Source organism: Vanellus vanellus (genome assembly GCF_965231255.1).
Source record: "Vanellus vanellus genome assembly, chromosome: 14".
Lineage (NCBI taxonomy): Eukaryota > Metazoa > Chordata > Aves > Charadriiformes > Charadriidae > Vanellus > Vanellus vanellus.
Window position 1 is genome coordinate 8,911,814 of NC_138919.1, and position 23,793 is coordinate 8,935,606.

General features: G+C 37.1%; 2 protein-coding genes across 2 annotated transcripts in view; both read left to right on the forward strand.

Moving 5' to 3' along the window:
• Positions 1-9,675, forward strand: part of GSPT1 (G1 to S phase transition 1) — a 29,309-nt gene extending 19,634 nt beyond the window's left edge. The window contains exons 9-15 of the mRNA XM_082490646.1: positions 712-852; positions 1,620-1,713; positions 2,055-2,135; positions 3,854-4,027; positions 4,479-4,568; positions 4,898-5,066; positions 5,791-9,675. Coding sequence (XP_082346772.1) covers positions 712-852; positions 1,620-1,713; positions 2,055-2,135; positions 3,854-4,027; positions 4,479-4,568; positions 4,898-5,066; positions 5,791-5,843 — 802 coding nt within the window. The 3' untranslated portion in view covers positions 5,844-9,675. The remainder of the gene's footprint in view (positions 1-711; positions 853-1,619; positions 1,714-2,054; positions 2,136-3,853; positions 4,028-4,478; positions 4,569-4,897; positions 5,067-5,790) is intronic.
• Positions 9,676-13,883: 4,208 nt separating this feature from the next.
• On the forward strand, positions 13,884-19,811 carry RSL1D1 (ribosomal L1 domain containing 1). Its single transcript, XM_082490809.1, has 9 exons — positions 13,884-13,920; positions 14,026-14,165; positions 14,958-15,096; positions 15,719-15,867; positions 16,035-16,136; positions 16,487-16,580; positions 16,667-16,795; positions 17,600-17,806; positions 19,281-19,811. Exons 1-9 carry the CDS (start codon positions 13,885-13,887, stop codon positions 19,623-19,625), a joined length of 1,341 nt encoding a protein of 446 aa, XP_082346935.1. The 5' UTR covers position 13,884; the 3' UTR covers positions 19,626-19,811.
• Positions 19,812-23,793: the final 3,982 nt, after the last annotated feature.

Here is a 23,793-nt window from a genome sequence, read left to right on the forward strand (position 1 = left end):
TAAAAAGCGTAACTTAGTCCTTCCTTAGAGGTACTTGTGTAATGACTGGATACAGTTTTCTTCTACAGTGTAATAAGAGTTGTCAGAGAACTTGCTGTGCTGTCAAGAATCATGAAAGTTTTTGTGGAAAGCTATGAGGGACTATGCAACCTCACATCATCAGCTTAGTTTACTAAGAGAATAAGGCATGCCCAATTGTGCTGTCTTGGTCCTGCCCCAACCTTCTGACACTATTGAATTTAGCTGCAACTGACTGAGGGGAAGAAATGTAATAGAGATAAATAGAATTAAGTCTTAGGAAATTGTGTAGGAGATCGGAGACCAAGCCACCGCTAAAGTGAAGCCTGCAGCCTGACCTCAGTAGCTGTCTGCTTGGTCTGTCCTGCTATCTTGGCCTGGATCTCTTGCTTAAAAGCAGACGTAGCACTTACTGCTGCTTACCCAGTAATTGAGGTATACAGAGAAAACTGATGATGCTTTATGGAGCAGAGGAATGAGGGGGAATAGACAATGCCAAGTTGTGTGGGAAGATTGGAGAGAAGATGCAAATAGGCCGCTAAGCTTTGTTAGATTTGCTTGCTGCTCACAGAATAACTTAACTGATGAAAAGTAAATGTCTGTGGTGGTTGTTGGTTTATTTTTTTTAAAGCACAGTATTATGTCATGCTGGAATAACTGAAACTTATCTTGATCTGCTTATCATTTTAATAGATATGAGGAATGTAAAGAGAAACTGGTGCCATTTTTGAAGAAAGTTGGCTTCAATCCCAAAAAGGATATTCATTTCATGCCCTGCTCAGGACTGACTGGAGCAAACCTTAAAGAACAGTCAGAATTCTGTCCTTGGTATATGTATGTATCTTAAATTGAACAACTTGGATGTCTGCTATATTTCAATAAAAGTAAATGCTACAGTGAAGCTAGGAGGAAGTATAGCATGGTATATTGCAGCTGTGTTCTAAAGTGCTTGTGGAAATATGATTGTGTTGTAGGGCAACAAGAACACAGCCATGCAATGAGCCAAATAAAAGCATTTGCTAACTGTGGAAGATTAAAGTTAGCAGGCTCTGTAAATAGTATTAGCAGTATTCTTTGGCTTTGTGAGTTTGAGTACCATACTAGCTCTTGAATTTTCCAGTGGTGCTGCAGTTGACGTGTTGCTAGAATGAGTAATTGTTTGATGTGAACAGTTTGCTTGAAGCTGTATTATAATCAATGACAAGCCGTGTCTGTCACTGGATGTTCTGTTTTCCAATATTGTTCATGGCAGTTAAAACATATTAATGAAAATAATGTTTGGACCTAGCTTATGGTTTTGTATTTCCAAAACATATTACACGTCTAGCAAAATTCTTAAAGGAATAATTAATTTGTGTAAAATATGCCTGTAATATAACTTAAAAACTATGTGCGGTTCCTGGGTATTAATGTGTTAGCTAGGGTAAAGTGGACACTAATGATGGGATGTTATGATAGATTTAACTGTCTTAGAGGTCACTGTTCTTAATGATGATAGAGTGAAAATCATTCCTTTTGTTGGACTGCATTTATCCATGCTGAGTAATTTTTAAATAGAAGGGTGCTCACAAAATTGAAAAAAATGCCTTCTGCTCTTTTAGTGGCTTACCATTTATTCCATACCTGGATAATTTGCCAAACTTCAACCGTTCAGTTGATGGACCAATCAGGCTGCCAATTGTGGATAAATATAAGGTACAAATTAAAATAATAGGATTGAAAGTATAAATTAACTTTTCAGAAAGCAGTAAATGGACTATTTACTGTATTTTTAGAGGGTATATTTTTTTTTTCTTAGATATGCCTACATTTCTAACTGTAGAATAGAGGTGGGGAGGAGAAGTAAATTATTTTGACATTATATGAGACTCTTAAAATCTGTAATCTTTCATGAGAACAGTTTCCAAAACATTAACTATAGCAGTGCTAAATAACTAAATAGGGTTAAGTAATCATACTTAGAGTTAAGTCATAAATAGAGCAGACTCTTTAGAAAAATGTTTTCAATTTTTATGTAATAATTTCTTTTTGTGGAGGATATGGGCACTGTGGTCCTTGGGAAGCTGGAATCGGGCTCTATTTGCAAAGGACAACAGCTTGTGATGATGCCAAACAAGGTATGGTAAGGCGTGGATATTAAAAGATGTTACAACCCTAAAAAAGAGCTTCTTAGATTACTTTAAATCAGAAAAATTTCTCTTGCTCAGTTGAACACAACTAAGCTTTCATGTTTTCTATGGGTGATGTTTCCAGGTGGGGGGGTGTGTGTATACTTCCTTAGCATTCAGAACTTGGGTTGTCTCTCCTCGGTAAGCTCAATTGCTGGGCTACAAGCCATCATAGTTTATTTGAACTGCATTTTAATTTGCATTTGTACAGTTAGTGCACAAAACCTTTTTCCTGCTGTGGGTTAATATTGCTCAAAACTTTCCTTCTATTTCCTTTTTTTCTTTTTTTTCCTTTTCCCTTCCCCAAAGGGAAATAGGGAAAAATTTGAAGGATGCAAACCATACACAGTGTGTTCCAATGAAAGACCCAAAGTTTGCTTTAGTTAAGAATACATTGTTTGTGCAGGTAGGTGGGTGTTCTGTAATGTAAGATCACTATTTGGAATCACTGTCCTGCCCTGAAGAAAGTGAAAAATATAAAAATGAAGGATGTGAAAACATAGCTGGGGAGAGGCAGTGGATGAGAATAGCGCACTCAACTAATGGTGGTGTTTGTATCCATTGGTTTCTTACAAAAAGGGTTTGAAAATTTTGTTCTTACATATTCGTGTCATCTTGATTTGAGCTGACACACTTTTTCAATTCTGGAGGCTGAGGTAGTTTGCTAAAAAAGTCTCAATATTCAAATGTACAATAAATCTACAGCTTATTGAAAGTTGGTATTCCCTAATCAAAATACGTTAATTAGATTGACTTCCATGTCACCTTTCTCAAGAGCTGCTGAAAGTTGAAACTAAACTTGGACGGTTTGAGATTATGCTTTGTAGCTTTTAAGGTAATTTAAGACAGTGGCTTTTTGTAAAACTGCTTGATACACATCTGACACCCATGTTATTTTGGGGTTGATTAGGATAAATTAATAAACTGTAAATTGCTTTTAAATGTATTCAGTAAATAGCCAGTGCTTTTGATGCCACACTTTCTTTTTTAAAATTACTTGGGCAGCTAATGAGGATTGAACTAAAACTTTGGGAAGACTGAACAATAGACCTCTTTCTGAAAATACTCCTTTTTTAACTTCTCTGCCTTTCCAGTATTTATTTTCTGTTGGTATCTAGTACTGTGTAAAGATACAAAAATCAGAAGAGAAGTTACAACATACAGGAACATTAGGAAATACATTTTGCTGTTTGCTTGGAGAGTGTTCGTTAATACACACTTGATATTTTTTTATCATCTTCTCCAGGAAATATTGTAGAATTTTGGGATTATAGGGTTTCCTGGATTGTGTTAATATTCAGACTGTTATATTTTGAATGTATTGAGTCTATACAACAACGCGGCTTTTGTATTCTTCTTAGATAATGTGCATCCCTTATGAAGATATGAGAGACTCAAGTTTTAAACTCATTTCACTTTGAGAAATGGTGGATATTTTTGGAATATGCTTTCCATTGAATATGTGCTATGGAATTATATTAAAATACATTTGATTAAATATTAGTAACTCATAATTCAAATATTTTAAATGTTTTGAAGCTTGCAGAACTGGCTATAATGAATTTAAACTGTAGTGGAGTTGTTTATTGAAATCTTATTGTATTAAAATGATTTTGTACCAGACTAAAATATTCACAATAGAAAACTACATTTTTGCTTTCTTTAAGCACAATGTGGAAGTTCTTGGAATCCTTTCTGATGATGTAGAAACTGATTCAGTAGCCCCAGGTGAAAATCTAAAGATTAGACTGAAGGGAATTGAAGAGGAAGAGATCCTTCCAGGATTTATTCTCTGTGATCCCAACAACCTGTGTCATTCTGGACGCACATTTGATGCCCAGGTAGAATAACTAGCATTTAAATTCTATATATATAGATGGGTAAAAAGCATTGAAATATTTTGCTTGTGTTTCACCAAATCTAAACTTCAGTAGTTTGAAGTTTTGGTTCAGGTTTCTTATTCACTATCATATCTTTAAATTGGCAATAACGTATATACCTAATACTCTGCCATCATTAATTTGAGTTTTTAAAATATCATGTGTTTTGAATGTAACTTCTCAATGAAGTTTTTAGTTACCTATAATCATGAAAGCAAGATCTCATCAGGCCAGTTCTTCAATTTTAGACTTTCATACTATAAACAACTTAGTTGCTTATAAATTGTTTCTTTCACAAAAATTTGTTGTGTGTATTGTTCAACTATATATTTTAATATAGTTCTGTATTTGGTTATTCTCTGCTCTTATAATTGAAATAGGAAAAATGCACTTGTTTTTAATTGTTTTACAGATAGTGATAATTGAGCACAAATCCATTATCTGCCCAGGTTATAATGCTGTGCTGCACATCCACACCTGTATTGAAGAAGTTGAGATAACAGTAAGTGTCCTTTTAAGTTGTGATGTGGATATAGATAATCCACTTGTTGGGGTGAGGAGTTCTGTCATGACATACATCTGTAGAGCAACTAATGCAACAAAGCTCCAACCTTGAATGGAATCTTTGTTCTGTACTGTAACACAACCAAAAATAGCTGTATCTGTTAGCATAAGTCTTCTGAAAAGTGTGTTAAGTCATGATTGACTCTTATGCAATAAATCTTAGAAGTGGGGAGGGGGGTTATGTATTTTCTTTCTTAGACCGCTTCAGTTTTGTTTGTCAAGAAAATAACCCTTATCTTAGCACTCATTAATTTTTGTCTTATACAGGCCTTAATCTGCTTGGTAGACAAAAAAACAGGAGACAAAAGTAAGACACGGCCCCGTTTTGTGAAACAAGATCAAGTATGCATTGCTCGTTTAAGGACAGCAGGAACTATCTGCCTTGAGACATTCAAAGATTTCCCTCAGATGGGTCGCTTTACCTTAAGAGATGAGGGTAAGACTGCTTGATCAACAGTAACTAACTGCTGCGAAAATACAGTTATTTGAAATAGGAGATCATGCATCGCAACAAGGTGTTAAAACGCTGCTATCTAGTGGAAATGACTGGGTAACAATGGAAAAGTAAATCTAAGCAAATCGTTGTCATTGTTACTAGTAAGAACTCTGCACAAAGTGTTTTATTTTAGAGGCATAATGTACAGAAATGTGTACAGTGAAACAAAAGGTTGAATTTGAAAAATTGACAGCACTGTTTTCTTATGCATCCTGGAATGTCCACCTACAATATGAATACCATAGTTTCTCTATTTAAAGTTAGAAAAGATAAGGGGGGTTGTGTGTTCGGCTTTAACTCATGCTTACCCTGGTAAAACTCATAGATTTGTGGGACGTATTTAAAATAAATTATCTTTAAAAGCAGTAAACAGAACTGGTAGAATGATTCTGCCTTGCCCTCTCCTTAGATGAGTATAGAGCGGGCTTTCCACAACCCCCATTGTATTCTTTACTGTGAGAATAGCAGTTTTACTATTTTTAAAATTTTATTGTGCTTTTAAAATACACTGGTGCTTTCATTCTACAGTACAACAATTTGTTCTCTGTATTATTTCCAATAGTCTGGAGAGCCTGTATTTTGGGGGAAAGTTTTCACGTTCTTAAAGGCTTACATATATTGTGAAAAGAATGTATAACACTACTGTTTGTCTCCTTGATTTTAGGTAAGACCATTGCAATTGGAAAAGTTCTGAAACTGGTTCCGGAGAAGGACTAAGCATTTTTCTCAATGACCCCGCACAATACTGTGAGGAAAATCGACTCTGCAAAAGCCTACTTCACACCGCCTTCTTATTTTCTGCCCATTGATAAACTTCTCCCCATATTTTGCAAAGACAAAGTTCACAGCAAAGGTCCACATTATGTCAGCTTTCTCATATTGAGAGCTCTGCTATGCCACTGTTGAATTTTCCCAAAAAGATTTTTTTTTTCTCCCAAATTCTGCTTCCTTGGAAAGATTCGGCAATAGCTTTGTAAGTGATGTGGACATAATTGCCTATAATTATGAAAATCTAAAGGATTTTTAATGTTTAATTTCCCCCAGCATATATATTAAGACCTCTTTTTTCCAGGCAGATCATTCAGAGTGTGCGAGTGTGTGTGCACATGTTACAAAGATGACTACCATGTTAATAAACTATTCAATTTGAAATCTTTTTCGGTATTTGAATTGCTTTTGAATAATGTTTTTTATCCAGATGTAACGCAATTGCATTAGCTTTTTAACTTTCCAGTAACCTAGGTATTTGGTTACTTGGACTTTTCTAAACTCCTCAGCCTCCCCACACACACAGTTTTAAATGAGGCAATTGGGCACTCAACCAAGTTTGTATTAAAATAATTAGGTTTGCCTCTTCCCTTTGTTGAATGCATTCTTAAAATTAAAAAATTCATGCAAATGTGGCACCTTCATTAGCTTTACATTTCTTAGTATCTTCAGCAAATTTAGGTTGACTTAACTTCATTACTAGGCACAGTAAGTCAAGTTTGAAGGTTAGAACTACATATTGTGTCTTTATAAAAATTCAGCATTATTAAATTCTTAACTGCAGAAAATGCTAACAACCAGTAAACCAGTGAAACTTGCAAAAATAAGAGAATTTGTGGCAATAGTGCCTATTAGTATTTATAAGAGCTGCATTTTGTGGAAGAACTGGGCCAATTAAAAAGTGCCAGTTACATAAGTTACTCAGTTCACCCGGTCTTTAATTTAGAGGGCTGGATAATCCTTGCTCTAAAAAAGATCAGTCTGAACTGAGAGGGAGAAAGACTTATTTAAATCCCTAAGAGTTTGCACATACTGAAATATGGGAGGGTCAGAATCAAGCACAGTCTGTAAATTTTTGCATATCAAAAAACCAGTGTAAGCTTATGAGGACCAGTGAAGTTTTTCTTGAGAAATTAAAGCAAAACTGGTTCAAAATAAAGCTTACTCAGTACAACTTGAAGGAGCTGCATAATACAACCCCGTTTAGCTGCACTTTGAAAATGGACTGTCTACAATTGCTCTCCTGTTTCTCTAACAGTTGGGATGAAGGCTACTGGATTTTTTTCATTTCCCAGAGTATTAGTAGTAAGTATTAAAAGGTATCTTCAGAGCTTCTTCAGAATGTCTTAAGCTAAACGTTTTCAGTTGTACAATTGTGGCGAGCCCATCTCCTCCCCCAAAAGTTTACAGTCTAGTGACTGTATCTGAATTCACAGATAACTCAAAACTGAAAGAGATTTACCTTTTTTGGTTTTTTTTTGGTTTTGTTCGTTTCTTTGTAACTGTGGAACTCCCATTCATTTCACTTACAGCTACATTGTATGGACAGAAGAAGTTATTGTCCTTCAGTTTCATATGACTACACTTGTAGCTACCGTAATGCATGAAATTTAAATAAATTTTATTATGTCTGCAAATCTCTGGGCTTTTATTTTTTTGGTAAATCAGAGTTTAAAAGTAACTTTTTTTTTTTCCCTACCAAGTGAACAAACCTCATAGTTCCTTGGATCTTAAACTAATGAAGAAATTAAAAGCCAAGGAAACTTACTATCTTGTTCATATTCTGTATTGACTTAAGATTTCCACATATCTTGATGGATTTCTTGAAGTAAGCTCATGGATTTGAAATTTGCAAAGACCATTACATTTAGATGCCTAAATTGTTAAACTTTTAAAACTTTTTTTTAAGCATTGAAGTGCATCTCAAGACTACGTAATGCTCCAGTAGAATTTTTCCACATTTGAGCAAACTTAATGAGGGATTCTAAAACTTCATTATTTTGAGGCTGGACTGAGTATTTATTATTAAAATGAAAAATTGTCTGGTGGGTTGAAATACCGGTCTCAGCATTTCCATTATTCATCCCATTGATTACCATTTCCATAAATCCAGTTAATGTTACCTTGTCTGTAATGGGAGGCTAAATTATTTCATGTTCATTAACAGAACCTACATTATACAATTAAAGATATTGCTGACTTGTAGGAGGTTTTTATTTGAGTATAAAATACTTGCATTCTATAACAAACATACTGATTTGAAAATGTAAGGCATAAATCTACATTAATTGGCTGCATTTGGGGTAGAAGAGCTGAAAGTACATTATACTTTAATAGTCCTCAGACTATATCTCAACTCTTGCATTTCATCTCCATTCTACATTTTATAGTCCCGTTTTTACTACTCTTGAGTACAGCTAAATCTAGATGAAAGAAGAAAAAGGATAATGTGGCTTTGTTTGAAATACTATTTGCTGATTCACTCATGTAATAAACTTTTTTAAATGAGCATTTTGAATACTTCCTTTTGTGAAAACGTGGTATGCTGCTTTGAAGATGGAAAAAAAAAATAAAGGAGCTGTGCAACCACAACAGTTGAAAGGAAGGAGGAAAAAAAAATAAAAAAGGAAATAGAAGTTGGATTGAAGCTACAGGAACCCTAGGAGCACTGCCAGTGTAACTGAGCTAGCGTGTGATACTGGCAGAGTATTCCTGGGTCCTGGAGTGGATGTAACTCACCAGCAAAACTGTGAGCCTGTTTCTGCAGAAAAGAGGGATGCAGAGGGTTCCCCCTGCCCCAGTATAATGGCATTTACAACAGTCTGTATGTGCAGTGTGGTACCAATGAGGATCACATCTATTATCCCTGATTGTTGGCCAAAGTTTGTAGCATAGGTATGGCTTAAGTGTATAGCCATGATGTAACTTATAAAAACATAAATTATTGTTCTATAAATTAAGACCTTGTATGTCCTTGAACTGAAAGCCTTTGGTATATGTAACAATAATTAAATGTAAAAAAAAAAAATCTGAATGTGCAGCAGTACTAATTATTTTGCAACAGGAAAATAATTACTTTTTTCTGCAAGTTACAAGAAGTAAAGCACACTAAATGGAGGAATGGGTACATCAATCAGTTGACTAACATTGCCATCAACTACCTATTCCAGCTACCTTGGTCATCTTGGCAGACAATCGGGAACAGATACACAAACATGATGGCACCGGTTTCCTGAGACACTTATTCTGGTACTAAATTGTATTCTTGAACAATAAGCTATTGATGATGGTGTAATAGTGTTGTAAGAAAAATGGCTGCTTTAAGGAGGTCTATCCGTTGGGGATATTTGCTGGTCATGAATTTTTATGCCCCTCTGCAAATTCTTTTTCAGTGGCATAAAAGCCCAGCAAAAATTGCTCAGTGAAGAACCTCTGTTTCAGACTACTTATGGCACCAGTCCATATGTTAAAGACTATGTTAATTATGAGAAATGTGTTTTTATAAGTGTTTATTACTGAATATTACCTAAGAAAAAAAGATTGTTTCAATGTCCCAAGTAATTGATTCTGTATTACTCTGGCTTTTTGGTTCTTAATGCAGACTGTTTAAATGATGATGTTAAAGCAGATGAAATGTACTCCAGACAAGACTGTTTTCTTCCTGAACTGATACTTAAAGGCTCTTACTTATTCTGCTGTTTTTGTATACCCTATAGAGGATTTGGTAAAGAAAAATATACCAACAAAACTGGAGTTAATACTGAAGATTTTATATTGTGAACCTGTTTCTTTCCTTGTGTTTATTTTAACACACTATAAACGTGACAAAATATTTCTTTTCCTCTGAAGAAATGCTAGAAAGGAGTCTAGTCTTAATATAAAATGGAAATTTATGCTAACAAACCCAAAATCTGAGTGTATGTATAACTTAAGAATACGTTTCTTTTCATTGGCATTCCTTCCCAAAAAGTCTCAACTTCCAGGGTAAACTGGATTTTTTTACATCTCCCCTCAGTTACATACACCTGAAAAAGTCCATGTATTTCTGAACAAGAGTAATAAGAGATATGACAGACTAACTGTTGGATGAAAAAAAGGTACTTGAGACTGTTCCTGTCATCTGTTAAGCCCGTGGAACTAATGATAGGCAAAGGAAGCAAGAAAACTTTGCAGCTTATGTCACAAAGACAGGTGCCTCTGTTCTTCGGAGAAAGTAGTCTTTGAATAAGTGAATAACTTGCACTGTAAGCATCCATCTGTCTGACAGTTAATTAGATTATAGCTAGAGGCTTACACTAGGATTGCAAAGGAACGCCATCTAAAGAAAACTAGTGCTTGAACTCCAGAACTAGCTGGGAGAGTCTCTTCTGAGATCTCTTGAAAGGGACTTCTTTCTCCTGGTTTGATTTCTGCATATTCTTTTTGCTATTTTTGTTACAAGAAGTACACTTCTAGAGACCTGGGATCTTTACATCTGCCATCAAATAATCTGAGGGAACACAAGCCTGGTACTGGAGGTTTTGGGATGCACACTAGGGGAATAATCTTAAACCTTAAAGACCTGTTTACAGCAGAAACAATTGCTACCTGTACATCCCTTTTGCTAGGAGAAAGTCTATAATTAGGGATATATAGAAACATCCTCTTAAATAAGTAATGAGGTAGAATGGCTTGCGATTCTGTCATTTAAAATCTTAGCATTTAAATAAGTGTGACAAATGGTTTAAGGAAAAATACTTTCATCATCAGACGAGGTTAAATTGAGGGCTACAGCAGAATATGTTTAGTGTACAGCAGTAACATTGGTGAAGGTAACAAACCTAATTTCCCTTGTAAGAGTAGCTATTAATTTGTGAACTTGCTAAATTAAAAGCATACTCTATATTCATTGCATGCTGTATTAAACTGAAATATTATCCAAAGATTAACTTATTTTTCCAAGACAGCTCTGTTAGTCATGTCAAACACCTTTCAAGCGAAAATAATCATACTAAGTCAGTTAAATCACATCTAGTAAAATTTAGTCACATCAGACTTAAAATGTTGCAGAAAAATGTACTTGGATGAAACTGATATGTGAAAAATTTGAATTTGAGTCACTAATAATAGTCTCTTTAGTTTTATCCTATTAATGCTACGCTGACCCAGTACAATCAGGCTTCAAACATACTGTGCAATCATATCTTACAAGACGAGCCTGGCTGATTCACAGAGATGTCCCAGTCACCTGACTTTTTCTGTTTTGTTTTAACATGTCACACTAATATGTTGATGTTTTATTAAAACATGGCTGCTCTAAAATATGCAAAGCCTATGCAGAGATAGAAGCAAGGCTAATACAATTATCAGATTATAAAACACCGCAGCTAGTATCATATGCTTAAGTTCTACTGCCGCTGAAAATATTTTATTGAGTCTACGCTATTTGGCTACTCTGCATGTTCCTAGTCTTTCAGTAATTTCTCTAATCAATACTTCGTATGACTACATGGCAACAAAGGATAGCTTCTCTATCTCAGCCAGTTACATTTATTTTGTTCATTTGTACAAACCACACAATAGAAAATTAAACTTCCATTTTCTGGGGTTTTTTTTTTTCACTCTTTAATATCAGTATATGACCATATAGTTCTTTCCCAAGTCTGGGGAAGTCTTGAAGCCATCAACTAAGCTATCAACTATTCCACTGTTGCTCCATGAACACTACCAGCAGAATGAAAACATAAATCATTACATAAAGCAGCTTGCCAAGAGACTAGGGTATTTGAATTCCTTTCTCTTTGTACTGGCACACAGACAGAACAACAAATTTTGTTGGAAGACATCTGATGAGAAGGAATAAAGCCATAACTAGAAAGGCAAAGAGCAGGAAAAAATCTAGAGGACAAGAGTGAATGACTAAGACTCCTAATTTCATGTGTATTTAACCCCTGGTTATGCATAGCTGTGTTATCCAGGTAGCAGCTTACCTGTGTGATGAATGCAGACATTCCAAAGCTGCCAGGGTGCACACAGCACTGTGAGAATGAGGCAAAAATAGTTCCAGGCTAGATTTGATCTCAAAACAACGCACTTACCCAGTGTGGAACAGGATGGAATAAGCATCCCACAACTAAGCTACTTCCATGTAGTCAGTCAATGCATTTCTAAACTGAAATGGAGATGCAACAGTTCTGCCTTTACTATTCACACATAAGGAAGAAATGGTTTGGCATGTGATAATCAGTGGTAACCTCAGCTCTAGTGACCTGGAAATAGTGGAGTCCAAGATCCTGAGAGGTGTGCAAGATGCGTAGCGGCCCCCGGCCTTCAGAAGAGAGACTTTAGTTTATTCAGAGAACCATTTGGCAGGATCCCATGGGAGGCAGCTCTGAAGGGCAAAGGAGCTGAGGAAAGCTGGCAGCAGGTCTTTAAGGACAACCCCCTTCAATCATAAAAACAGTCCTTCCTGACACTCAGGAAAACAAGTATATCTATCAGGAGACTGGCTTGGTGAAACAGAAAACTTATAACAGCGCTCCAGTGCAAAAAGACAGTAATAGAGGAGGTAAAATCAGGGATAGGCTGCAAAGAAGGAATCTAGAAACATTGCTCAGGCATGTAGGGATTGTCTTAGGAGAATAAAAGCTCACCTGCAATTGAAACAGGCCAGGATGTCAAGGACAACAAGAAGAGCTTCTACTGCAACAGTTGCAGCAAAAGGCCAAACAAGGATATGTGGGATGGCTGCTGAGCAGGGCAAGTGATTTTGGGTCCAGTTGGGCTGCATTCAAGGATGCTGAGAGCTGGCTGAAATTTGAGCAGGACACTGTCATCTTTGAAAGGAAATTGAAGGGGGGATCCTAATGACTGGAGAAAAGCAAATGTTCCCCCACCTTCAGAAAACACCAAGAGGAAGATCTGTGAGCCACAGACCAGTCATGCTCACCTGGTCCCTGGGAAAATCGTGGAACAAGTCCTCCTGGAATACGCTTTTGGGCACATGAAGGAGGTGCTTGGGAACAATCAGCATGGAATGACCAACTGCAAATCATCCTTACCAACCTGATTACTTTCTATGACAAAATGACTAGATTTGCAGATGAGAGGAAAAGAATGGATGGCATTCACCTCAACTTTAGCATAGCTTTCAACAGTCTTCCACAATCTTGTTGTATCCTAAACATTGTGGTCTGGGCGGATGGCCAACTAGGTGGCTAACAACTGGTTGGACAATGGGGCTCTGCGGGCAGAGATAATGGCATGCACTCTACCTGAAGGCCAATAACAAATGGAGTACTGTTTGCATTTGTCCTCAGACATGTTCTATTTAATATTTTGATCAGTGACCTGCAGCATGGTGACATCAAGTTTGCAGATGACATCAAACTTGGGCACCAGTCAATACCTTTGAGGGCAGGGCTCATGTACAGAGGGACCTAAACAGGCTGGAGAGACTGGGCAACACAAACCTTTCCATATTCAACAATGGCAAATGCAAATCTGCGTTTGGGAAGGAGCAACCCTGTGTGACAATGCAGGCTGGGGAATGACTAGCTGGGGAGCAGCTCTGCTGGAAAGGACCTGGGGCACAGCAAGCTAAATAGCTAAAACACGTTCCCTGGAGGCAAAGGTGGCCAGCAGCATCCCGAGCTGCACCAATACAGCATCATCAATAGATCGAGGCGAGTACGACAAAACTCGTTTCTTCGCCGTGAGGACAGGCAGGCATAGGAAAGGGTCGCCCAGACAGGGAGCGCAGTGCCCCTCGCCGGAGGCTGTGAAGCCCCGACCGGACACGGCCGGCTGGCCCGGCTGGAGGGGTAGGCTGGACGGAGCGACCCCGCCGCTCCTGCCCGAACCCGGCCGCGTCCCCCACGGCGGCGCCACCGGGCTGGACGGCGAGGGGCGAGAGCCACGCCACCCGGCCCCGCCCCCGGATGTGCCCCGCCGTGCCCCGGAAGGCTGCGCTTGCGCAGGCGCGGCCGCTGCACGTGGCGCCGGCGGAGCCATGGCGAAGGGGCCGGAGCAGCTGGAGCGCGCCCAGGTACTGCGGGGCGGCGGGCCGGGAGCCGAGCGGGCCGGGCCGGGCTAGGCTAGGCTAGGCTAGGCTAGGCTAACTCCGGCCGTCGCCGCTGCCGTGCCGTTGCAGGTGAAGAAGGCGGTGGAGGCCCTCCTGGCTTTCGGCAGAAGCAAGGCCAAGGGAGACGCGCTGCTCCTCAACGAGAGCGAGAACGTCCACCTCCTGGTGACGGTGTGGAAGGTCCCGCGAGTGGCACAGGTCATCAAAATGTAAGAGATTCACTCTCGGCCGTGTAGTTACAGGGGTGGCTCATGTTCTTTGACTGGAAAAGAGCACTTTGCTGATTCAGAGCCTAAGGCACTTGATGTCCGCCGTCCTGCCCTGGCAGCTGCCGTGCCGTGCCGTGAGCGGGAGCCCTCGAGTCAGACCGCTGCTCTGCCCCGCCATGGGTGTCGCCGGGAGCTCGGCTGTGCCCAATTCCCGCACGCAGTGGGTACTGGGTTTGTGGGTTGCCAATTGCAAGGTACGTGCCTTTCAGCCCTGAAGCTCAAGAAAAGAAATCAATCTCCTTTTTGGTGATGGGCTAAACCAAATCATTAGAAGGACCTCTCCTTCTTTCTTCTGGTGCCCAAAACTGAATATGAGTTACAAGTTTTCTTTTAAACTGTCGCGGTGCTATATTGAGAAAGTTTACATCTGTTTACCTGGGCCGCAAAGACCTGTCTGTTGGCTGGATGCAGCCATGGTGTGAAGAGAGGAGAATGAATGGTCCTCCTCCTGCTCCCAGGACCTGCACAGTAACGGCTCCTGGCAGAGGGGTTCAGCAGTGTCTGCCTGGAGCCACGGTATATGATTGTTTAACTTTTATAGTTCTGTGTGCTTTTAAAAGTATAGTTCTGTGGAGGACATTTAATAGTTAACAAAGACCAGAATCTAGATACATAGCTTCCCTGTGGTACTCCTTAAAGGGTAATGATCTCTCTAGGCAGTGTAGGCGTAGCTGTGGAAGAAATGTCTTTCTCCTCTTAACGTTCCCTCTCTATCTCGTATTCTTTTTACAGACCACTGCCCCATGGCATTCGACCAGAAACAGCTGAGGTTTGCCTGTTCACAAAGGATGAACCGAACTTATCAGCAGAACAGACTGAGAATCTGTACAGGAAACTTCTAATCCAGAATGGGATAAAAAGTGTTAGCCAGGTAGGAGCTATATGATAGTTTAGTACAGTACTGCCATTTCTTTTCCTCTTGTACCACCGAAAGCAGAAAGTAGTTGTTTTCTGCTGTTGAATATTCTAATCTCAATGGTTCTGAGCTAATGATCTCTAGTAAGAAATTTCTGACTATTCAAACTGTAGTTTTTCTAAACTTCAAAATTTACTCAGAATAATTTCTTCAATTTGAAACAGGATTTTTAGCAATCAGATGGAATTGCTAGATAAATGCTTGATATTTAGTTTGAGTAAGCAACTGGAAAAACTCACAAAGTAAAAGAATATTTGAGTTCTTTGCAGCTGGATTGGATGTTTTACACTACTAGTAATAAAACTAGAAAGTAATTTTGTTGTTGTATTTAACCTTGAATTAGATGTGACCTGTACTCAAGTTCTTTTTGGCGATTCACAGTTACTATGCCTGAGATTCAAATTGTTTGATTCTTAAAACAAAAAATACTGTATCCCTTTTCTATCTATTGTCTTCAGCATTCTAAAATAATGCACCACGATAGACTATCAGTTCTGTGGTTAATTCTGTGCAGTTCTCAGAAGTGTTCTAGGCTGTGCTTTCAGTGGTGGGGACTAAACTGTTACTTGCATTGCAGATCATCTCATACAAAACTCTCAAAAAAGAGTATAAACTATTTGAAGCAAAGCGTCGCCTTCTGAACAGATTTGATCTCTTTCTGTCTGATGACCGGATTAGAAGGCTTTTGCCCTCGCATCTAGGAAAACACTTTTATGAAAGGAAAAAGTACGTCTTTAAATTCTCTCTATCCATTTTGCATTATCTTTTTTAAGATTAGATTCTTAGTAAAGTTTTGGTTGGTTGACGGTTTGGGGGATGGTGGGTTTGGCTTGTTGGTTTGGGGGGAGGTTGTAGGTTTTTATTTTTTTTAATTCCCTTTCTTTCTTTGTTAGGGCACCTTTATCTGTAAACCTGAAAGCCAAAAATCTTGCTAAGGAACTACAAAAACACATCCAGGGAACTACACTCCCAGTTACCAACAAAGGGTGCTGTTAGTAAGTATGAGTAGATTAATACTTCACTTGAAGGACAGTTGTACCTTAACTGTAGGAATTTTAAATGAGTTATTTTTATTCCATTGATATGTGAATAAAAGAGGTTAAGGGTCATCATTCTAGATGTGGGCTATTTTGAACCTAACCTGTATAAAGAAATCTGTAGTTCTACTTAATAACAAGTTTTACTGTAAAGTTTTACTTTTTGTCTCTTTTTCCTTATACTTAAGGAATTTCTAGGCAACTGTCGCTATCAAGCAGCAAGTACAACCTTAGAAAAATATTTCTGTTAAATTAGATAAAAAAGGATAACTTGCCCACATATAAATATTACTCTTTTCTTCTTTCAGTACAGCACGTATAGGTCACACTGGAATGAAAGCTGATGAGATACTAGATAATGTCATTGCAGCAGCTGAGGTGATTGCTAAGAAGTTACCAAAGGTACTGCTGATTGACTGCATTAAAGCAAGCTGGTTCATAGTTCAGCCTTGTTATTTTTACATAACATACTGTTTTTGTTGTTGCAGAATTGGAAAAATGTAAAAATTCTTCACCTCAAAACACTTAAATCAGTTGCACTTCCGATTTTTACTGCAAATATCTCCAACTTGGATGAGCTTGACAGACAGCCATCTCTCAAAAAAAAGGAAGTAAAGGTAAAAAAAAAAAAAAAAAGAAAAATAAGTTTTCAAACTTGTCATAAAACCAAATTGGAATTACTAGTTCGGCGGCTTCCTTTTGTGCTTTATAGTATCTGATATGTTGGATTTAAATGTTTTAGCAGTTGATCCCAGGTATTTGTGGCTACAAATGGGTTAGGTGCTCTTCACTCTGAGTGCTTCATGTATTCAGTAACACTAACAAAATCATGGAAATTCACTTATTTCCAGTTTACTTTTTACAACCTATCAGGAAGTTAAGCATTTCTAGTCCTAAACTGTAGGGAACTGAGACTGATTATTAGAACTTTTGCTTCTACCGCTCATTCATATTTGCCTTCTGAAAATACATTTATTAACATATAGGTATACAGACTATGCATCCATTATTTATTTACTAATCAGTGGTGTATGAATAATTCACAAGCTCATATATTTGTATATATGAGGGATGGCTCACCTACTTTTTTTTTTTTTTTAACAAAAATATTAGCTATTCCTTTGTGCCGAGTTCTGCTTATTATGTTATTTTGTCTAAAATAAATTTGGAGCATACATATTCAACTTAAAGACTGTAATCTTGACACTATTATAATTTACTTATGAGTTGTTTATAACTAACTTTTGAAAGTAATGCATTTTTTCATATTTTACATATGGCTGACTAGTCCAGGTCTATTAAACAACAATATTTAAATTACTGTTGCTAGACTGTCCTATTTTTCACCATATTGAAGCAATTATTATACATTTAGAACTGCTATAGGGATTTGTCTGAGATGTACTTCCAATTAATTCTAGAAGGAAAAGAAGAAGAAACCAAAGAAGGCAGCTAAAAAACTGAATGCGAGTCAAGTCACTTTGACAACTGAAATTAATACTGCTCCTGCTGCCAAGGAGCTTGCAATAAAAGAAAAAGTAGTAGTCCAAGAACCAGGTGATCATGATGATGATGAAGAAATTCCACAACTGGTGCCTATGCAAACAACCATCTTAGCTGAGTTGGAGGTAATTGTTGAATAATATTGAGAAACTCACATTTCAGTTAAAACTGAAGATTTTGAACTGTTTAAATCATTCATTGCTCCTTAGGGAACAGTGTGTTAATACACTAAAAGCGAACTGGATATTTTTTTTTTTTTTTTAATATATCATGAAAGCAAGAGTTTAGTGTATGTGGGGGCTGCCTCTGGGAGATGTTTTTTTTGTTTGTTTGTTTGTTTATTTTTTAGTTAACCCCCTCTTACAGACAAAGGATGCTAGGGGTTATTGTCTTTTTACGTATTTTTCTGAATAGCAGCAATTTTGCCTAGGTTGAATAACAAGCCTGAACTCGGAAGAAAGGGTAAATGACTGAGAAACAGCTTAATACTTAATACATAACCATAAACTTTTTAATTCAAAATTTCTTGTAAAATTAAATTTTGATGTATCGTTTTCTGTCTGGAGTGCAAAACTTGAGCAAAACCAAATAACAATATCTAGGATAGTAATATGCAACATTAACAATCACATGACACAAATTGAGAGCTAGCAGCTTGCATGAAATACTGTATGGACTTCTTGTTGCCAGTATTGGAGATTACAGAATCACAGAATGGTCAGGGTTGGAAGGGACCTCTGGAGATCATCTAGTCCAACCCCCAAATGATGTGGATCATGTCATTAATGTGTCTGCAAAACAACCAGACTGATAATACTGACATTTAACAAATATCTAGGAAAGATACTTGGATGAATAAAACAGTAACACTTAGATACAACTTAATTATACTGCATTCATGATTGGAGCATATCCTTAAACTCCTAACGATGTACCTCTTCAGGGATGCCCAAACTAAAACTATGATTATGTGCAGGCCCACCAAAAAAACTCATACAGCTTGCTTCAAGCTGCTTTTCTCCAACAGGTCTAGATTAGCTCATGTGATGTGATTGCCAGAGCCCTGTTTCCAGAGACCCGTAATAGATACAGCTAAAGCTGGGTTGTATGAATTGTTCTCATGACAGCAGCCTTCTCTCATGAGGGCCATGTGGGAATATGTGATGAATTCTAGGGAATACCAGGCCTAGTGCACAGATAAAAGTGTAGTCTGTTTGTGCGTGTCCAGCTGGACTTCCAAGAGAGCTGATCTCTAGTCAATCTATTAAGCCTGGAAATGCGGCAAACTGTGGTTTAAAGCTCTGCCAGCAGAGGTCAGTGACTTGACTGGTCAAAAGGATCCTTACATCTGTTAAGTCTATTTACTTTCTTATTATTTTGTTATTTTTTCATTATCACTAAATAATTTTCATGATTTAGTTCTGTGTTTAATCTTTTGTTTCCAGACTGAAATGTGAACAGATTATTTGGGCTAGGGCACAGTTCAATTGATATAAAGCATTTGTCATTTATAATGGTTTTCATTGATCCTTCTTCTTGAAAAACAGTAGAGATGTTTCCTAGGTGAAAGGGTAATTTTTTTGTATGTCTTAAATACAGAAAATGGAACCAAGACCAGAAGAAGGTGGCAACCCGGGCAAGAAAACTAAAACACCCCTTGGTAAGAGAAAGAAACAACCTTTAGCGCTGGAGACTCCAAAACCAAAAGATAAAGTTACAGAAGAGTGTGCAGACTTGCCGGCATCACCAAAACAGAAAAAAGCCAAGCAGCTCAGCGCGCCCAAGGAAGCAATAAAAGAAAAAGAGATGAAAAAGACTCCTAAAAAGCCTGAAGCAAAGTCTTTTGCAACACCTAAAGGTGGCAAATCAATACAGTCAGCCAAGAAGTCTTCAAAAACACCAAAGGAAGCACCCAAGAAAGTGCACAGACCAGAGTCAGCATGAACGTTGTCTGTTGTAACACATTTTATATAGTCATTCAGTGTCTTTTTAGTAAACAAATACATTGATGAAGTAAAATACCTTCTTAATAAAATCTTATCCTAAGAGCTTTTTTCACTGAGACCTGTAATCATTGATTTGTGTTTCCTTCTAACTGATGAGCTGGAACAAATAAACTCACAATCTTAATCGGCTCTATTTCTTACCTTTTATCTTTTCCTGACCCAAACTAAAGTGTCAAATGGCAGGGAAGGGACTATTCCAGAAAAGACACTGAGAAATACTCCATAAGTGCCATCTCCCTGAAGCATACCTTCGTACTGGAACAGACAAGGGCTGAAGCAAGAAGCATGCACACCAAGAGCAGCAATCTATTTAACATGTGATTTAAAATGTGAAATAGTTGCTACCATATTTTCTTAAATTGTTCAATATAATGAAAACAGGTTGACATCTATTGATCGTACTCCAGATACTTAATTTACCCTGATAACAAGCCAAAGTTAATGTAATTTTAAGCTATTTTTAACTAGGGTATTAGTGTGTTTGGGGGGAGGGAGGGAAAACCACTGACAATTTTACTTTTATCATTGTATGCTTTGATCATTTATACCTTATGACATCATGGAAAATCTTACCATCACTTTCAGGCTTTATTTCTGCTACCAGAACGATTGAGGGCATCCCTGCATTTTGGTCACGATACTGTTGTTTCTTCCATCTGAAAAACACCAAAGCCTGTTTGAATTTCAAGTGTGCTAGCTAGGTGAACCAGTCCTACAAAGGCATGTAAAATATATACTGCAGAACTGAAAGTTTATATATTTGAAATTTTACAGAATAACCAAATGGTTGCTCTCTGTACGATTGCTTCACATCCTTCTCAGTGTAAAAATACAAGGCAGATCTGTGATGAAAAGTCCTAGTAAAAATATTAGCAGTATTTTACTCAAATCCAAACAGGAAGAAGGTCAACAAAGACAAGAAGATAAACAGCATGTAACTAGCTTAATTTTGCAGAGTTCAAAAAAACCTATCCCATCTCCTATTTAGGATATTGCATATCAAAAGATTAACTACCTAGAAAGTAATTGGGTGTTAAATAAAAAGTGGTAAAAGAATATGAAAAGATTCTGGTTGATCCATGGTGTCAACTTTCTGCAGCCCACGACCTCTTGTTCTAGTCTACCATAAACATTTTTTAATCAATAAACAAATTAATCTTAGCAAAAAAAAAGCAAGTCTGACTCAATGATCCCAGTTAGATCCATGCTAACAAAAAGAACTGATCTTGTCCAAAAACAATCCCATCACTTTCTAGTCTGGGCTGCAAAATACTACTTTGCTTCCATAATGGAGAACTAAGAGAACAGACACAGAACTTTTCTTTCTGGAAATGTGTTTTTTTGTATTTAATCATTCATGTTAACAGGTTTCTTAATTTGTAGATGTGCAGAAAATGATGAAATTAAGATAACTTCTGTATGAGTAATTGATAGTGACCCATACTAGCTTGTAGGTGCTAGAAAAACACATCCTTCACATTGAAATATTAACAAGCACTGCCTTGAAATTCTGCAACACCTTAAGCCAATCTACGTTGTGACTGCAGTAGTCTTGCCTTTGATAGCAGCACTGGAATTCATACAGCTGTGTAAGACATGTAAAGCATCTGATTGACACAGCTACAAACTAATCCATTGCCAAAAAAGTATATATATATAGATATATAAAATATACTATATAGCAGAATTTATTCATTTTATGTTGCAGACTATCCAGGATTCTGACAGTTAAATAAGATGTAACACTAGTGATGTGATTTGTAGTTTCCCTATAAGTAATGTACTCTTTTAGAATTCAGATAATCAATGGGTAATAATTTGACAGAGCTATCGCAGATCTTCACTTGGAGACATTTGCAGTAGTCACCCTTGCTCAGAAGCAGTAAGTTACTATTGTTGCAAGGAGGTACATTTCTCAACTTCTCAGTAGACTATGTATTGAAGATCAGTGTCAAATGATTCAGTTAAATCTGTTATGTTTATTCAGGAAACTATTTCTTAGTTATGTTTTTCTTGCTTGTTTAAAAACCCTGGGAAAACCTGTCACTTTGCTAATCAAGAAAGGAGGAAATATGAAAAACTAACATTCGTTCAAGTTGAAACTGCCTATTGCTGGTGCGTTACAGAATCAAATCAGGTGTAAAACACAATTGTTTTCAATTAACTAATTTCAACTGGCATGCTGCAGGGACCAAAAGACCACTTCACTTCCTTAGTATAAATGCTCTTGTAACAAAGATAACTGAATTTTCTATGCTGCCAGAAGCAGCAAAAGTAGAAAATACTTCCCTGGGGGCTGAGTGGGTTTAGTTCTGCAAGGCACATCAGTGAGTATTAAGTTCAGTCTTACATGAATGGCTACTGTGCAGTAGTCACCTCTGAGCCTTTGTGAGGACGTTTCTGGGAACGACCATCAAGACACTAAAGCAAATCTGGTATGTTTATGTATAAATTCTTATAGATGAACCATTTTTATACCTGTAACATTTATTCTGACTGACTTTGGAAATAGAAGGTGAAAGGTTTAATAGACATGAATAATTATTAAAGGTACTATATCCTTGACCTTGTGTTCTTTATTTTATTTAAAAATTGAAGGTGGAAATAATAGAGGAAGGAGCTATAAAAGCCATTTATGGTATGGCAAGTAAAATTATCAGTCTTACAATAAACCTCTATGACAACAAGTTCTATCAGGACCTCCATAATTCTGAAATTAGAAAGGGGACTTTGGTTAAATTCTTAAGCAACATTTTCAATAGTACTATTTGTCCTTAGCTAAGGTTCTGGGTTTTTTTGGTAGAAAAATCTGTCTGTTAACTTCTCTATTAAGAGTGTAGAATAATAGTATTTTAAAATATGGAATTGTCAAGACATATCTAAGCTCTTGAAGCACTTCAAGAAATACAGACAGTGCTTTCTTTACACAGCTGGTGCATTAAGGGTTTTGTGGAGAGTGGGTAATGGCTAAAATATTTTTGTGTATCATTAATGTGAGTGAGTTCATGTCTTTTTTAGAAGTACTGAAAGTAGAGTGGCTGTATGGAGGCTAGAAGGGAAGTTGGTAACTTTCAGAATATCAACAGTCTAATTAAAAAAAAAAGTAGTACTCTGTTTTATTATTAAAATTTGCCACAAGAGTTAAAACTAAACTATTAATTAAATTAAGGACAAGCTTCTTTGAGGAGTCTTTGCTTTTATTTGAAAGGTTTAAAATAAAGATACTACCAAAATATTTTCTCTAGTAGCACACAGTATGACTGTTTTTACTAGAATTGATTCTATATTGTTCACTTGTTCTCCATATTTGTATGAAAGTGGGAACTAACTTAGGTTCCTCCCAGAAATAAATGGGAGTCAGGAAGCAAGTCTTTCAAAAGACTGCAGTAAGTATTAGGAACTAAAACTACAGTGAAACAACTTAGTGCAGCTACATTGCAAGTTATTACTCTACTGAAGCCAAGGTGCCTTTCTTTCCCCCCTAAAAAGTCTTGCAAGACAAGAAAAACTACATTAACTTCTACTCTGATTTATGTGGCTGGGTGCTTTTTTTAATAAAGACTCAAATGGAGATATATTCAGTGTGTTAGTAACTTCAACAGTGTCATGTTTCTTGCTGAAAAAACAATTTCCATGCACAGATAAATAGGGAAGAAAAATACCATCTGTCTAGAAAAAAGAGACTAGTTTATGCCTGTAGTTGATCTGTAAGTCTTCTGCCATGCTTATAGAAATCACTGTATTTGTATGCATGTTTCCTAGGACCAGGGTGATAATGTAATTTACTCTTTCAGATTAGCCCCTAACTTCAGCATTACTGGGAAGAATAACCGCTAATAATAAGCAAATATCTAAATAGTATCAAACCAAAGTCATAGAAGGAGGGATGCAGAGAATATAATAAAAACTTGTTCACAAACTCATTTTGTAGGAGTTAATCACATCTTGGGCCCTATAGGGAAGCAAGTTTGGTGCACACAATAAGAATGCTACAGGGCTAGAACTACGACTTAAAATAGCTCTTTTTCCAAAAAATCTGAGTTATTAGTATTGATTTCTGCTTAAAATTCCCTCAGTATTTGTTATTCTATTGTAATTAGATCTGC

Excerpts from the sequence above, each read along its gene's own strand:
- RSL1D1 (XM_082490809.1), top strand. The coding sequence starts at position 13,885 with ATGGCGAAGGGGCCGGAGCAGCTGGAGCGCGCCCAG. Across the intron at positions 15,097-15,718 it reads GGATAAAAAGTGTTAGCCAG|ATCATCTCATACAAAACTCT; the intron begins GTAGGAGCTATA and ends CTTGCATTGCAG. Across the intron at positions 16,137-16,486 it reads ACCAACAAAGGGTGCTGTTA|TACAGCACGTATAGGTCACA; the intron begins GTAAGTATGAGT and ends TTCTTCTTTCAG.